Source organism: Balaenoptera musculus, chromosome 14 (assembly GCF_009873245.2).
Source record: "Balaenoptera musculus isolate JJ_BM4_2016_0621 chromosome 14, mBalMus1.pri.v3, whole genome shotgun sequence".
NCBI classification, from domain to species: Eukaryota; Metazoa; Chordata; class Mammalia; order Artiodactyla; family Balaenopteridae; genus Balaenoptera; species Balaenoptera musculus.
This window is the reverse complement of record NC_045798.1, coordinates 27,627,567-27,644,000: the sequence shown is the minus strand read 5'-3', so window position 1 is coordinate 27,644,000 and position 16,434 is coordinate 27,627,567. Positions and strand designations below refer to the sequence as shown.

Genomic DNA, 16,434 nt, shown 5'->3' with positions numbered 1-16,434 from the left:
CCTTGGTCTGTGGGGAATGAGAGCAGGAGGCATTGTCTGAGGCAACGTCCTTGTTGTTGTGGACATTTTTTGGGCCACCGTTTGCTGCAGGGAGGCCCAGCTGGGACATCCCCAGCTCATGCGTTTTCAGTGAAAGTGTGAAAAGAAGGGGGTGTCTGGAGGGGGCAACCAGGGCAGCTGAGGGGTAAATTCACAGGCTCCAGGCCCTGCCAGCCTCCTGGGAAGGGCTGTGGGCTCTGAGCACCTCCCTGTGTCCTTGGTGCAGTCAGCCTGGGCCTGGATGTTCAGCTCTGACCCACTCCTTGTTTGGACCAGTGCTGGCCTGGATGCCAACTCCTGAGGGCTTGACTAAGCCAGCGTGAGCTAGAGATAGGATCTGAGGACTGGCTCCTGGGAGCAGCGGGGGTGCCGGCCTATGTTCACGGCCGCTTCCTGCCCTTGGCTTTCCACCTAGCAAGCTGGGTGCGGCCACTGCCTGAGGAGGCAAGAGGTGGGGGCATCCTCTCGGGTGGACTCTGCACACCAGTATTGAGTGTTTGAAACAACCGCAGGGCACCAATAACAGTAGCAATGGGAGCTGGCAGCAGGTGACAGGTTAAACATTCTAAGGTTTAAGTGTTGTGGGGAGAAGGGCAAAGATATTAACTTTAGAGGTTATTACTTTTAGAAGGTGACTGCCTAAATAGGTCCAGAAGGTATAATTTCTAAAAAGGTAAAAAGGAAAAAAGGAATTAAGACAAAAGTTAATCCAGGGACTTCCCTGGTGGCACAGTGGTTAAGAATCCACCTGCCAGTGCAGGGGACACGGGTTTGAGCCCTGGTCCAGGAAGATCCCACATACCGCGGAGCAACTAAGCCCATGTGCCACACTACTGAAGCCCGCGCACCTAGAGTCTGTGCTCCGCAACAAGAGAAGCCACCGCAATGAGAAGCCCGCGCACTGCAACCAAGAGTAGCCCCCGCTCGCCGCAACTAGAGAAAGCCCGTGCACAGCAACGAAGACCCAATGCAGCCAAAAATAAATAGATAAATAAATTAATTTTAAAAAAAGTTAATCCGAAAGAAAACGGAAAGGAAGGAGGAGAGTGGGCAGGGGGAGCTGGACATAGCTGTTACAAATAAATACAAGCATACCTGTAATCACAAAAAATGTAAAGGGACCAAACACTCCAGCTAAAAAGACTGTCACATTGTATGAAAAATAACCCAGGTTTCTGCAATTACAAGAAACCCTCCTAAAACATAAAGAAACACAACATTGAAGGTCAAGGGAGAAAAGACTAACCAAGAGTGAACTTGTGGGTTATGTTTACATCAGGTGCAGTACAGTTTAAGGCAGAAAAGACCAGAGGTGGCTTGTGGGAAATACAAAAACAAAGCCAGGCTCTGGTAATATTCACAAGAAAAAGAGGAGGCACAAATAAAACACTAGGAAGGGAGATCTCACCATAGATGCCCCAGTAAGTGAACAGAAATATAAGAGGCTATTTATCAACCTCATGGCAACAAATTTGAAAACAGATGAAATGGGTAATTTCTTGGAAAAAGTTTTTCAGAATGGAATCCAAAAGAAATTTATTATTATTAATTTTTTAATTTGTTTATTTATTTTTGGCTGTGTGGGGTCTTTGTTACTGCGTGCAGGCTTTCTCTAGTTGCAGTGAGCGGGGGCTACTCATTGCGGTGCGCGGGCTTCTCATTGCAGTGGCTTCTCTTGTTGCAGAGCATGGGCTCTAGATGCACAGGCTTCAGTAGTTGTGGCTCGCAGGCTCAGTGGTTGTGGCTCACGGGTTCTAGAGCACAGGCTCAGTAGTTGTCGCACACGGGCTTAGTTGCTCCACGGCATGTGGGATCCTCCTGGACCGGGGCTCGAACCCGTGTCCCCTGCATTGGCAGGCTGACTGTCAACCACTGCGCCAGCAGGGAAGTCCCAAAAGAAATTTTAAAAACCTGGATTGTCTTACAATTAAAGAAATGTAATCAGTGATTAAAAATCTGCCCCTCCCCTCACAAATGTTTTAAAAGCTTTGCAAGCATTATTTACAGTAGCCAAGACATGGAAGCAGCATAAATGTCAATTGACAGATGAACAGATAAAGAAGATGTGGTACATAGATACACAATGGAATACTACTCAGCCATAAAAAAGAATGAAATAATGGCATTTGCAGAAACATGGATGGACCTAGATATTATCATACTAACTGAAGTAAAACAGAGGAAGACAGATACCATATGGTATCACTTATATGGGGTATCTAAAATATGATACAAATGAACTTATTCACAAAACAGAAACAGACTCACAGACATAGAAAACAAATTGATGGTTACCAAAGGGGAAAAGGGGTGGGGGAGGGATAAATTAGGAGTTTGGGATTAGCAGATACAAACTACTGTACATAAACTAGATAAACAATGAGGTCCTACTGTATAGCACAGGGAACTATATTGAATATCCTGTAATAAACCATGGTGGAAAAAGAATATGAAAAAGATTATATATGTGTGTGTATCTAAATCACTTTGCTGTACACCAGCATTGTAAATCAACTATAATTCAACACAACATTGTGAATCAACTATAATTCAATTTTTTAAATGTTTTTAAACATGGGAAAAAAAGGCTTGCTTTGCAAGCAAATTCTACCTTCCAATCTTGTATAAATTATTTTGGATAATAGAAAAATAGGAAACTCGCACCTCATTTCTACAAGGCTGATATAACCTTGATATGCAAGCCGAACAAGAGTAGAACGAGAATAAAATTACCAGTAAATCTCACTCATAAACACTGATGCAAACTGAATCCAATAATGGATCCAAAAGATAATTTCTCATGGCCAAGTTGGGTTTATCTCCAAAATGCATGATTAGGGACTTCCCTGGTGTGCAGTGGTTAAGAATCCGCCTGCCAATGCGGGGGACACGGGTTCGAGCCCTGGTCCGGGAGGATCCCACGTGCCGCGGAGCAACTAAGCCTGTGCGCCACAACTACTGAGCCTGCGCTCTAGAGCCTGCGAGCCACAACTACTGAGCCCGTGTGCCACAACAAGAGAAGCCACCGCAATGAGAAGCCCACGCACCGCAACGAAGAGTAGCCCCCGCTCCCCACAACTAGAGAAAGTCCATGTGCAGCAACAAAGACCCAACGCAGCCAAAAATAAAATAAAATTTAAAAAAAAATGCATGATTGGGTTTCCCTGGTGGCGCAGTGGTTAAGAATCCTCCTGCCAATGCAGGGGACATGGGTTCGAGCCCTGGTCCAGGAAGATCCCACATGCTGTGGAGCAGCTAAGCCCGTGCGCCACAACTACTGAGTCTGTGCTCTAGAACCCATGCGCCACAACTACTGAAGCCCACATGCCTAGAGCCCGTGCTCCGCAAAAAGAGAAGCCACCGCAATGAGAAGCCCGTGCACCGCAACAAAGAGTAGCCCCTGCTCGCCACAACTAGAGAAAGCCTGCGCGCAGCAAAAAAGACCCAACACAGCCAAAAAAAAAAAAAAAAAAAGCATGACTGGTATAACATTATAAAATTACTTGAAGTAAATCACCATATTAACAGGTTAAAAGAGAAAAACCACAGAATTATTTCAATAGATGTAGCAAAAAAAAAACCTGATGAAATTAAACTTTCGTAACAAAAAATAAAAAACAAAAATAGGAATTGAAGCTAATAAAGTACATCTACTAATATATAGTAGACAACATTAACAATGAAAGCATTCTCTGTGAGATCAGAAACTCTACATGATGTCCATGATGAAGGCTTCTATATGATGTGCTACTGAATATCCTAACCAGTGCAGTGAAATGAGAAAATGAAATAAAAGTATGAAGAGTTAGAAAGAAAAACACAGAACTCATTATTTACATGGGATAATGATAATCTATGTGGAAGCCCCAAAGGCATCTACAAATAAACTATTAGAATTAGATAAGGTCGCTGGATTTAAAGCAAAATTCATTTGCATTTCTATACAAAAGCAAAAATCAGTTAGAAAATGCAATTTTAAAAAGATTTAAAAATAGCAACAAAAATAAAAAGAATCCAGGAATAAATCTAATAAAAGAACTGCAACCCGGTAATATAGTAAAAATAGTATCTGTGGCACTTCTTATTGGACATTACTACTCTAGGCATTTTAATCCATGAGCAAATATTTTCTCCTAGTGTGTACCTTTTCATCCTTTAAAAAGTGTCTTTTACAAAGCAAAAATTAATTTTGATAAGGTTAAATTGACCATTTTCTCCTTTTATGATCATGCTTTTGGTGTCATGTCTATGTCCTGAAGATTTTCTTCCAAGTTATCTTCTAAAAGTTCTATAGTTTTACATTTTACGTTTAAATCTAGGATTCATTTTGAGATTTTTTTTTTATGATGTGAGGTTTTGGTTGAGGTTGATGTTTTTTTCTATTGATATCTAATTGCTTTAGCATATTTGTTGAAAAAATTATCCTTCCTCCATTGAGTTGTCTTTTTTGTGGTAAAATGTGCATCCCATAGAATTTAGCATTTCAGCCATTTTTACAATTCGGTGGCATTAAGTATGTCATATTATTGTGCATCCATCACCACCATCCATCTTCAGAACATCTTCATTATCCCAAACTGAAACTCTGTACCCATTAAACAATAACTCCCCATCCCCTCCTCCAGCCCCCTGGCAACCACTATTCTACTTTGTCTCTATGAATTTGACTACTCTAGGGACTTCATGTTAGTGGAATCATACAATACTTGTGCTTTTGTGTCTGGCTTATTTCACTTAATGTCTTCAAGGTTGATCCATGTTGTAGCATGAGTTAGAATTTCCTTCCTATTTAAGACTAATATTCCATTGTATGGATATACAACCTGTTTGTTTATCCATTCATCCATCAGCGGATATTTGGGTTGTTTCCACCTTTTGGCTGTTGTGAATAATGCTGCTATGAATGTTGGTGTACAAATGTTTCAGTCCCTGCTTTCAATTCTTTTGGGTCATTGACTTGCTTTTGCATGCTTGTCAAAAATCAGTTGTACTTGTGTGGGGCTGTTTCTGGGTTCTCAGCACCATTGAACAATGTCTCTGTCCCCTATAAGCAGTATATTAATAGCTATATAAGTTTTAAAATCAGATAGTGTGATTCTTCCCACTTTATTCTTCTTTTTCAGAATTGTTTTAGCTATTCTAATTCCTTTTCCTCTCCATATACATTTCAGAATAATCTAGTTTATATCTATAAGAAATCTTCCTGGGATTTTGAAGGGAAGTGCATTATTCACATCTTTATCACAGAGTCTTCCAATCCATGAACATGGAATGCCTCTCCGTTTATTTAGATGTTTTTTGATTCCTTTCATCAGTGTTTTATAGTTTTCAGCATATAACTCCTGTACGTATTTTGTTAGATTTACATCTAAGTATTTTGGTATGCTACATTGATTGATTTTTGCTTATTAAACCGATTTTGCATTCCTGGAATAAATCCCATTTGGTCATGTATTTTTTATATGTGTTGCTGGATTTGGTTTGCTAGTATATTGTTGAGTATTTTTGCATCTGTATTCACAGGCATTATTGGTTGTAGTTTTCTTGTGAAGTCTTTGTCTGACTTTGGATCAGGGCAGTTCTGGCCTCATAGAGTGAGTTAGGAAGTGTGCCGCCCTCTTCTATTTTTTTGTAAGGGTTAAAGATTGATTGGTATTAGTTTTTCTTTACTTTAAACATTTGGTATAGTTTACCAGTGAGACCATCTGGTCCTGGACTTTTCTTTGTTGGAAATCTTTAAAATTACTAACTCAGTCTCTTTACTTGTTATAGATCTATTCAGATTTATTTCTTCTTAAGTCAGGTTTGGTAGTTTTTGTTGGTAGGAATTTGCACATTTCATCTTGGTTATCTACTTTGTTGGCACACAATTGTTCATAGTATTCCCTTAAAATCACTTTTACTGTTAGTGAGATATTATTAGTGATACCTCTTCTTTCATTTCTGATTTTAGTAGTGTTGTTAAGGTCAGTTTAGGTAAAGGCATGTTAATATTGTTGAGTTTTCAAAGAAGCAACTTTTGCTTTCACTGATTTTGAGGGTTTTTTGTGGCTTAGGATATGGTCTATCTGGTATAGGTTCTCTGGGCACATGAAAGGAATGTGTATTCTGCTGTTGTTGGGTAGTGTTATATAAATTTTTATTAGATCCTGTTGTTTGATGGTGTTGTTGAGTTCTATCTTCTTGGTGATTTTTTTGTCTATTTATTCTCTCAGTTGTTGAGAGAAGAGTGTTGAAGCCTCAACTATAATTGTCAATTTGTCTATTTCTGCATTCAATTTTATAAGGTTTTGCTTCCCATATATTGCAGCTCTGTTGCTTGGTGTGTACACATTTAGGATTGCTGTGCCTTCTTGGTGGATTGGCCCTTTTGTCATTATGTAGTGTCTCTGTCCCTGGTAATTTTCTTAATGAAGTGTACTTTATCTGATATTAATATAGCCACTGCTCTATTTATTTAATGTTTGCATAGTATATCTTTTTCTATACTTTTGCTCTCAGCCTACATATGTCATTCGATTTGAATTGAGTTTCTTTTAAATAGCATATATTTGGGTAATTTTTTTGGTGCACTCTGCCAACCTTTGTTGTTTAACTGCTGTATTTAGACCACTTACATTTAATGTAATTATTGATATGGTAAGGCTTAAGTCTGCCACTTTGTTTTCTGTGTATTCTCTTTCTCTCTGTTTCTCTGTTTACCTTTTCCTGCCTTCCTATGGCTTATTTGAACATCTTTCAGAGTTCTGTTTGAATTATCTATAGTGTTTTTGAGTGTATCTCTTTGTAAAGTTTTTAGTGGTTGCTCTAGGATTACACTTTATACAGATAACTCATCAAAGCCTACTGATGTCAACACTTTACCAGTTGGAATGAAGTAGAGAAACCTTACCTCCCTTTATGTCCCATTACCCTTTCCTATTTATAATACAATTATCTTAGATATTTCCTCTACACACCCTGAGAACCACTTTAGGCAGTGTAATCATTTTTGCTCCAACCATTAAACATAAGTTAGAAAACTCAAAAGGAGAAGGAAAGTCTGTTGTATTTACCAACATTTTGCTTGTCATATTCTTTCTTCCTTTTCGATGTCCAAAGATTCCTCCTTTTATCGTTTCCTTTCTGTTTAAATAACATCCTTTAGCCATTCTTTTAGGGTACATCTGCTGGTGACATTCTCTTAGTTTTCCTTCATCTGAGAATATATTTATTTCCGCTTCATCCCTGAAGAATATATTCACTAGATACAGAATTCTGGGTTGACATTTTCTTTTCCTTCTAGTGCTTAAAAAAATGTGCTACGTTCTCTGGTCTCCATGGTTTCTGATGAGAAATTCTGTCGTTTGATTTGTTTCTCCCCTATTGGTGAGATGTTCTTTTTTTCTGGCTCCTTTCAGTATTTTTCTTTGTCTTTGGTTTTCAGAAGTTTAATTACAATGTGTCTTGGTGTGGATTTCTTAGGATTTATTCTGTTTGGGGTTCTGGCAACATGTTGAATCTGTATGTTTTTTCTTTTCTTCCTCCTAAACCTAGGAAATTTCCAGTTATTATTTCTTTGAGTACTTTTTTATCCCCGGCCTCTTTCTTCTCTTCTTTTGGTACTCCAATGACATAGATGTCAGACCTTTTGTTATGATCCCACATTTCCTGAAGTTCTGTTCTTTTTTTTTTTTTTTTTAATCTTGTTCAGATGGAATAACCCTATTGTCCTATCTTTAAATTTATTGCTTCTTTCCTATGCCCTCCCCACCTTTTTGCTCTTGAGCAAAACTCTATCTGCAGTTGGTCCTATTCATCTTGGTCAGAATCAGAAACCCTCTTTGGCATGAGGAGACAGAGAAGAAAACTATAAGAAATCATAACTTAATTTGTATTTTCTGGTTATAGAAGGACTTTTTTTTTTTTTAATTTTATTTTTATTTATTTATTTATGGCTGTGTTGGGTCTTCGTTTCTGTGCGAGGGCTTTCTCTAGTTGTGGCAAGTGGGGGCCACTCTTCATCGCTGTGCACGGGCCTTTCACTATTGGCCTCTCTTGTTGCGGAGCACAGGCTCCAGACGCGCAGGCTCAGCAATTGTGGCTCACGGGCCTAGTCGCTCCGCGGCATGTGGGATCTTCCCAGACCAGGGCTCGAACCCGTGTCCCCTGCATTGGCAGGCAGATTCTCAACCACTGCGCCACCAGGGAAGCCCCTAGAAGGACTTTTTGATGGCTAAAGATAAAGATAGAAATCCCATAGGGAAAACCTTAATAGATTTGAATACTCAAAAATTCAAACTTCTATAACATTTTGAAAAAAATCGTTAATAGGTTAAGTAGGAAACAGCAAAAAGTATATGCCATATATATGATAGCAAGTAATGTTTCTAACATATAAAGTGAGAAAACACCAAGGCTCTATGTGGATACATAGACAGTTCACCAAAGAGGAAATAAAAATGAGCAGTATTAATTGGAAAAAAATTTTAACTTCATTACTTGTGAAGAAATGCCAATTAAAGTTAGGTGCCATCTTCTACCTATCCAATTAGTAAACTTTAAAAACTGTGACTACTTAGAGCTAATGACAGGCAGTGAAAATGCATACTCAGATAAGGTGTCTAAGGGACACACCCTCTAGGGTGTGAGCCAGAAATGCTACTTTGAGGAGTTTTTCCTGAGGAAATTACCCGAAATACCAAGGCTCATGAATAATGCCATTCATAGCAGCATTATTTATAATAGAAAATTATCATTTATGAAACTATGTCTTGAGGGATGGTTGCATAATTACCAGGATGATCATCACCGTTAATGTTAATCCAGCATCCACCTTGAGCCAGGAAGTGCTGTCCACTAAGCTCCTTGGCAGCCCTTTGATGTTGAGCCCATTACCATCCCCATTTTATGGAACCTTGGAACAGATTGCCTTGGTCACCACCCACTCTCAGGAGTGGGGGAGATAGATGATTCCATCCTGGCTCTCCAGCTCCCAAGGCAGTTAGAAACAATGATAATCATGAGGGTGTTTTTTAACAGAGTAGGGACATGTTTACAATATGATGCTAAATGAAAAGGAGGATCCAGAATGACTCTACTGATTTTAAGTGAAAGAGTATAAAATTGTTGCAAAATGCAGCATGCAGAGAAGGACGGAATCTGTGAAGGGACGGGTGGGGGAGAGAAGATGGACAGAGAGGCCACGGAGGCAGTGCAGGTATGAGGGGTGGAGGGTGCGGGGTCAGGGCTGCCTTGGGCTCCTGGGGCCACTACTGCCATTACACAGAGCCTTTGCTGGCCTCCAGGAGATCACACAGAGACCACCATCTGGTGTGATCCGTGAGGGCACAGGGGTCTACAAGACCCTGGGTTTCTTGTCAACCAGAGCCCTCTGCCCCCCACACTCCCCTACCCACTGGGGAAGGTTAAGCAACAGTGCCCTCTTGTTCTGCCAGCCAGCCAGTGGTGCCTGCTCTGAGGACCAAACTGACATCAGATGAGCTGTGAAGGTCAAGGGAGCCACGGAGGCTGTCTCAGGAACCTGGAGGGCGCTCAGGAGTGGCAGCAGAGGACTCAGGATTGATGACTGTCTCCCCTTCAACCTTGCAGTCTCCACCACGGAGGGCTTTGCATCAATGGTGGGACAAAGGCAAGGAGAGCCCAGTTCCCTCATCTGAACTGTGAACTCACCAGCTCTTTGTCAAAGGGCACTCTGGGCATCGGCACAGGCACCCATGCCCCTCCCACGCAGGACACCTTGGGCCCCAGGCCAGGTCTGGCGGTGCTGGAGGAGCTGCCTCTGGGGCACCGGTTGCACCAAGAAAGGGCACAGGCAGTGCTCTGTGCTCAGAGGCTCCACAAACAGCTGCTACCCTGAGGAAAACATCCTTAACTATTTCAAAGCCAAAAGACAGAAGGGACATTATTTCCCACTTCCCCCAAAATGAAATCCCTTAACTAGGAGCTTCCCAAACCCCAGTCCTCAGAAATCTGGAGCCTAAATTTAGATTGTCCCTGGAAGGTCACCGGATCACCGTGGTGCAGGGTCAGCCGGCAGCTGCTCAAGATAAACTGATTTCTGCCGACTCAGGCCTTTCCCCCACACAATTAATGAGATCCTGCCGCACTTCCCCTGGGAAAGCAGAACAATAGCAGCAGATGAGCAGGTGGCCTTGGCTGGCGTGCTGGCCCAAGAGCCCCTCGCCAGAAATCAGGGATCCACACCCTGCCCAGCCTGGACCCTTGGCCTGCAGGCCTGGGCCCACCATGTCACCCCAACCCCGCCGGCCTCCTCCTGCCCTTTTCCGCCTCTGGGCTCTTGTGTGGAACTTCTTCCTGGGTTTGGGCTGAACTATCACCGCCTCAGAGAGGCCTTCATCACTTGGTGTCACTCTGCCATCTCTTTCCCTCACAGCCAAGGGCATACCTGAAAGCCCTACCCAGTCCCTGGTTGAGGGCAGGAGCCCCCTGGGTGTTCTACCCGGAGATGATGCTCCGCGTATAGTAGGTGGCTAGGAGATTCTAGAGAGTGGAAGGAAGGGCAGGCAAATCTTCACGCCCCCGCAGGTTGGGGCTGGGCCTCTCTGTGGCAGCTCTGATTCAACTGCGGCCAGGCCTACAACCAACACAGTGGTGTCGGGGTAGAAATCAGATTGTGAGAGGTGGGGACTGAGGCCCTTCTACCAAGTCCCCGAGATACTGTGAGGCTGTCCCCAAAGAGATGTGGACTCACTGGGGCTGCTCCAGGGTGCCAGGCCAGGATGGGCCCAAAGTGGCAGACAGAGGGAGGCAGGTAGGCAGGCAAATGGGGAGAACCTTGTGCTGGCTGCAGCTCTGAGGTGCTGGAGGGGTGGCAGGTGGCCAGAGGTCAGCATGGGTCACAGGCAGCCCCCTGCCCAGGACAGATGCATGAAGACGGCCACTGTGCTGGGGCTCGTTCCTGGATACTGGTGGGATCAACCAGCGAGCAGACGGGCAGCTCCAGCTTGGGCCTCGAGAGCAAGGCTGAGGGATGGGGGCAGGAAGGCATCCAAGAGGCAGTGACCTTGGTAACACAACCTAGTAGATGCAGGCCCTGCCCAAGGGATACATACTGCAAGCAGAAGAGGCGTGGGTGTAGACAGACCAGTCTGAGGGCCCAGAGGGAGGCAAGTCTGAATGGAACGTGGAGTATGCTGCTGGACTGGCCAGACCCGGTGCAGCTGGCCCATGTCACCTGGGCCGCTCCCGGGAGTCAGTGCTTTGTCCATGGGCAGTGCGAGCCACAGAGGGTTTCAGGCAGAGTGTGACCCAGGAGCAGGGCCTGCTGAGATGGCCCAGCTGCCCTGAGAAGAACAGCCCCAGTGGCCAAGGGTGGGGCCTGGATGGCCTGAGGAGACCGCAGCAGTCGACCCGGGAAGACAGCAGCGTGGAGTGTCATGGGGGTACCCTGGGCAAGGTCCCTGGACTTGGGCCACGGGGAGGCGGGATTGAAAGGGTGGGTGGGTGGTAGGGCTGGGCCTCCTGGAGTGGATGGGGGGAGGGGACGTCCAGAAGGGTCTGCAACAGGAGGGAAGCAGTGAGTGAGGGGTGTCTGGGAGGAGGCAGTGGTCCTGGGAGCTCCATCTGTGCAGGGAGTGAGGGGGCTGGGGTGAAAGAAGGGGTAAAATTGTCCCCCCCAATCCCACAGGGCCCAGCAAACTTGCCTTGGGTGCCTCCCCGTGCTAGACGACAGGGTATTATCTCAGCCACCTGAGGAGGAGAAGGAACCGGGCCCAGGAAGGACGGATCTGTTGAGGCGCCCAGGCTTTGGCCAGCCTCAAAGGCAGGCCTTCTCTGGGGAGGCCCTGTTAGCAGTCAGGCACCTGGGACCTGAGGAAGGAGTGGGGGTCCTGGTAGCCCCACTCCAGAGCAGAATACAGACTTTGCTGGAGACAGAGGGGCTGACAGGGAGTGGGGAGGGGGCTGCCAGAAAGGGACTAGTGCCCCTACCTGAGCCTCAGGGGGCCCCACTGTCCGTCCCAGTGGGCCTTTGGAGAAATTGCTGGGCCATTGTGCAGAAGAATGCCCGGAAATCCCTCGCCTCCCGCCTCCAGCGAGGATGGGGGCTCTTCCTCCCAGTCAGGAAACTCCATGTTGGCTTCCGGAGGGTGGCCTGGGGGCTGGGGTGCCAGGGTAGCACTGCAGCTGGTGGGAGGGCAGAGCACAGCCCCTGCGTTTCTCTCTGTGTCTCTTGTCTGAGGCCTGGAGCAGGGAGTAGGTGGCAGAGCCTGGGGCCACGGGCTGCTCCTGGGAGGATTGCCTGTATGCTGGGTCACTGGGGACTTACTGACGCGGTGTCGCCTCAGCTGGGCCTCAAAGGATGGGGGATGGGCAGCATCTCCGGAAGAGGAACAGTCGGTGCAAAGGTTGGGAGGTATGGGAAGCCCCGGCAGCAGGGGCAGAGTGGGGGTCTCCGGAGGCCGTGGGAAGGCCCCGTTCTTTCTGCTTTGTGCTGGAGCCGCAAACCCCAGGGATGTGGTGGCGCTGGGCAGGGCCTTGGACGAAGCAGGAACCCCGGCCTGACCCAAACAGGCCTTCCTGGCTTCTCGGCCTGTGAGGGAGACAGTGTCAGCACTCGAAGGGCCACAGTGGTCGGGGTGCAGAGAAGGGGCCTAGGTTGGGCTTGGACTCCAGGGCGAGCTTCCTGGAGGAACAGGCCGAGCTGTGTTTGGCTAACCTGGGGGCCTCGGCGCGGTGGCGATGGTGGGGGCTCCCGCTGACCGGGCCAGGGAAGAGTGGAGCTGGCCCGAGAGGTAGGGACCAACTGGCTCGTTCGAGGTTGTGTCGGGGAAATCGGTGCAGACCCAGGGTCATGCAGCTCCTGAAACGGCGAGGTGGGGGCGCACAGGGAGGTGGTTCGTGGAGCGTTCGCGCAGCCGCCCCAGGTCAGCTTGGAATGGGCTCTGCAGCGACCAGGACAACAGGGGATGAGGGTCCGGGGCCGCCACCGGGCGCCCCGCGGTTCCCCCCAGCCGCCCGCCACCCGCCACCCGCCACCCGCCAACCGCTACCCCCACGCGCAGTTGTTTTCCTAACTCCTGCTGCCGGGGGCGTCTGCGATTGGCTGCAGGCGGATGGCCTGGGCGTGGATTGGCTGCTCAGGGCGGGGGGCCGGGCCCGCGGGTCATAGTCCGCCCCCCGAACCTTCAAATGGGAAGCCCCCCTAGAGGCGCCCGCAGACCCGAGGCTGTGTTGTGGTGCCGACGGGCAGGGGGTCGGAGGGAGTGAGCTGTGCGCGCCCGGAGGCCTCGGGCCGTCGGGCGCCCGTCTTGTCTCCAGCCATGGGGTCGGCGGCGCTGGAGATTCTCGGCCTGGTGTTGTGCCTGGTGGGCTGGGTGGGCCTGATCCTGGCGTGCGGGCTGCCCATGTGGCAGGTGACCGCTTTCCTGGACCACAACATCGTGACGGCGCAGACCACCTGGAAGGGGCTGTGGATGTCGTGCGTGGTGCAGAGCACAGGGCACATGCAGTGCAAGGTGTACGACTCGGTGCTGGCGCTGAGCACAGAGGTGCAGGCGGCGCGGGCGCTCACCGTGGGCGCCGTGCTCCTGGCGCTTGTCGCGCTCTTCGTGACCCTGGCGGGCGCGCAGTGCACCACCTGCGTGGCCCCCGGCCCGGGTAAGGCGCGCGTGGCCCTCACGGGCGGCGCGCTCTACGCGCTCTGCGGGCTGCTGGCGCTCGTGCCGCTCTGCTGGTTCGCCAACATCGTGGTCCGGGAGTTCTACGACCCGACCGTGCCCATGTCGCAGAAGTACGAGCTGGGCGCCGCGCTCTACATCGGCTGGGCCGCCTCGGCGCTGCTCATGTGCGGCGGCGGCCTCGTGTGCTGCGGCGCCTGGGTCTGCGCCGGCCGCCCCGACTTCGGCTTCCCGGTCAAGTACTCGGCGCCGCGGCGGCCTACGGCCAGCGGCGACTACGACAAGAAGAACTATGTTTGAGTGCGCTTGCGCGGCAGGGCCGCGAGCGGGAGGACCGGCCAGGGAAGCCCCGCATGGACGGCGGCCTCCGTGGCGCACAGGCTCTGCGGAACTCCGGGTCCTGCGCACGGGCCGGACTCTGTCCGCAGCCCGTCCTCTCCGGCCGCCTAGCCGGCTCTGGGCTGCGCCCTGCCCCGCAAGGCGACGCGCACTTGGGAAGACTCGCTCTGTTTCTTTTTGTGTCCAGTGCTGGCTCCGACGTGGGTAGGGCGCGCGTTCTTTCAGCTGTGTGGGCACTGGACTGGAGATGCCGCTCCCTCTCTGACCGTCAGGGTCTTGGATGCCACCCACTCCCTAGTGGCTCCTGCTGATTCCAGAGGGGCAGACCGAGAGACCAGGGGCCCCAGCCTTGGCTGCCGGAGGGACGTTTATAGCTGGCCTTTACTCCATCAGCAGGCTGGCCTCCGGGTGGGGGCAAGAGACTTGGTCTGGACCTCCCTGTCTCACCCCTGCAGCTCTCCAGGCAAGGCTTACGGGCACCGGATCCTGGGTGTGGGGCTGGGGCCCTGCCCTCCTTCGCAGCTTGGGGGGGTGGGGTAAGAGTCTGCTTAGTAAATGGTTTGGATACCCTCCCACCTGTGTCCTGTTCTTTGTCCAGTCACCGCCTGTGCTCTGCAGCCCCCATTCATCCACCTACCCACCAAATTCTCCCCAAAAAGCTCCTGTGGGGACCTTCCAGGGCTGGATCCCGAAGATCCCATGGCCATTTCTCAGGTCCCTCCTGCCATCTGGTCACCTTCCCGTTGGGTGGGAAACAGCCACAGCTCACTGCAACCCAGGAAGGTGAGATCTATAGTCAGAAGGGCCACTGCTGAGTCATGGGGCCTGGGGGTGGGGGTGGAGAGCAGGGGCTGTGATGCAGACCCCAGCGGAAGATGTAGGTTGACCCCAGCCAGTGTGTGTGGGTCTTGGGATGCAGGTAGGGCTAAGGGTGGGCTGCCAGGCTGCTGGCTTTGCCTAGAAGAGGCTGGTCCCCAGGCACCACCGGACAGGCGTTTTCCACCTGCCCTCCCAGGGTTCGGCCATCTCTGGGTCGCCTAACATGGCTAGACATCTATACAACACTGACTCCGTCCTTTCCGCCAATAGTGCAGTGGGAACAGGGGCAAATCCAGGATGTGTGCTGGGCTCCAGCAGAGCTGGCTGCAGGTTGAGAAGCGCGTTGCCATGGGGAGGAGGCACCTGCAGCCGGCTGCCCAGATTCAGCTTCAGCCCCTCCATCCTAGCTCTCTGCACAGGGCCTGTGCCCATCTTGGTGGTCTGGCGGCCAGGCCAGACTTGGGCCAACCATCAGCACCTCTGTGTCAGCCCCTGCTGGGAGCACCGTGTGACCTTCCTCCTTTGGGTGGGATTCCTGGAGGGCAAAGCAGACCAGAGCTGTCACAGCCACCAAGAACTCACTGCTTCCAGGGCAGAAGAGAACAGTGGACAGGATCAGGGGTTGCTGGGAGGAGTTCCAAGCCCAGCCAGTGGGGAGGGCTTGGCAAATGCCCCCAAACTCCACCCTGAGGGCCATGTCCAGAAATGCCTGGGCCGGGTCCAATGGCAAGGAGTCTCCCAGGCCTGGCCAGGTTCCTCATTGTGGGGAGGGGCAGAACCCAAGGACATGGGCTCAGGGCAGCTACTGTGAACATGGCCCAGCATCCCAGAACTTCCAGGGAGGCTCAACTATCTGGGGGCCTTAGCTCCCAACAGTGGGATGACTACAGAGGGATGGGCCCCATGGCACAGAGGTCCTTAGCCTTTACGGCAGCCCTGCCTGAGCCTGACCTAGAACGGCTCCCAAGCGAGCAAGTGTGTGATCCTGGAGCCTCGGCTCTTGGTGGAGTAGGAAGAGGTCCTTCCACTTCTGCTCTGGCCACAGGGTCCAGGCAGTGTCGGGTACAGGGTGTCTGGCCCAGGCGCAGGCCTAAGGCTGCCTCCTCCACAGCCCAGAGCTCTCTTGACTCCAGGACCCCAGGCGTCAGCCGGGATTCTGAATGGTAGCTGCCCAGCCCTCAGCTTCTGCAGATGGCCAGGGTGGGCAGCTTGAGGGCCCTGGCGGGGCAGGCTGCTGTCCCCGACCCATGATGGGAAAGGCAGGGGAAAACTCCACTGCCAGAGGTCAGGTGGGAGGAGCAATGCAGCTCCAATGCAGCTGGCCCCACTGCCCACTACCCCTCCCCAAGGCCCACCCTGAGACCTGGCCCCCCTAACCCGTGTCCTCAGTTCCTGAACACGATTTCTGGGCTTTTCCCACCAACATAAGTGCTGCCCAAACCACTCTGCCGCCTCTTGCCCGTGGCCCCAGGTGCCACACCCAGGTGGCCATGGCCCTCCAGCCTGCCTGCTCCCCTGGCACCCGAGCTCTGTGCACTGGTCACAGATGGCCTCAGCCACTTGTGTGAATGGCTCTCTCCTCGCCAAAGGACAGAAA

The 16,434-nt window shown here is 49.9% G+C and overlaps 1 protein-coding gene across 1 annotated transcript; it reads left to right on the top strand.

Annotated features, from left to right (window-relative positions):
- Positions 1–13,194: 13,194 nt before the first annotated feature.
- CLDN5 (claudin 5) lies at positions 13,195–14,593 on the top strand. The gene has a single exon (XM_036874120.1). It carries the CDS (start codon positions 13,323–13,325, stop codon positions 13,977–13,979), a length of 657 nt encoding a protein of 218 aa, XP_036730015.1. The 5' UTR covers positions 13,195–13,322; the 3' UTR covers positions 13,980–14,593.
- The last annotated feature ends 1,841 nt before the right edge of the window (positions 14,594–16,434 follow it).

Bases quoted from the DNA above. Each gene is read 5' to 3' on its own strand.
- CLDN5 (XM_036874120.1), top strand. From the start codon at position 13,323: ATGGGGTCGGCGGCGCTGGAGATTCTCGGCCTGGTGTTGTGCCTGGTG.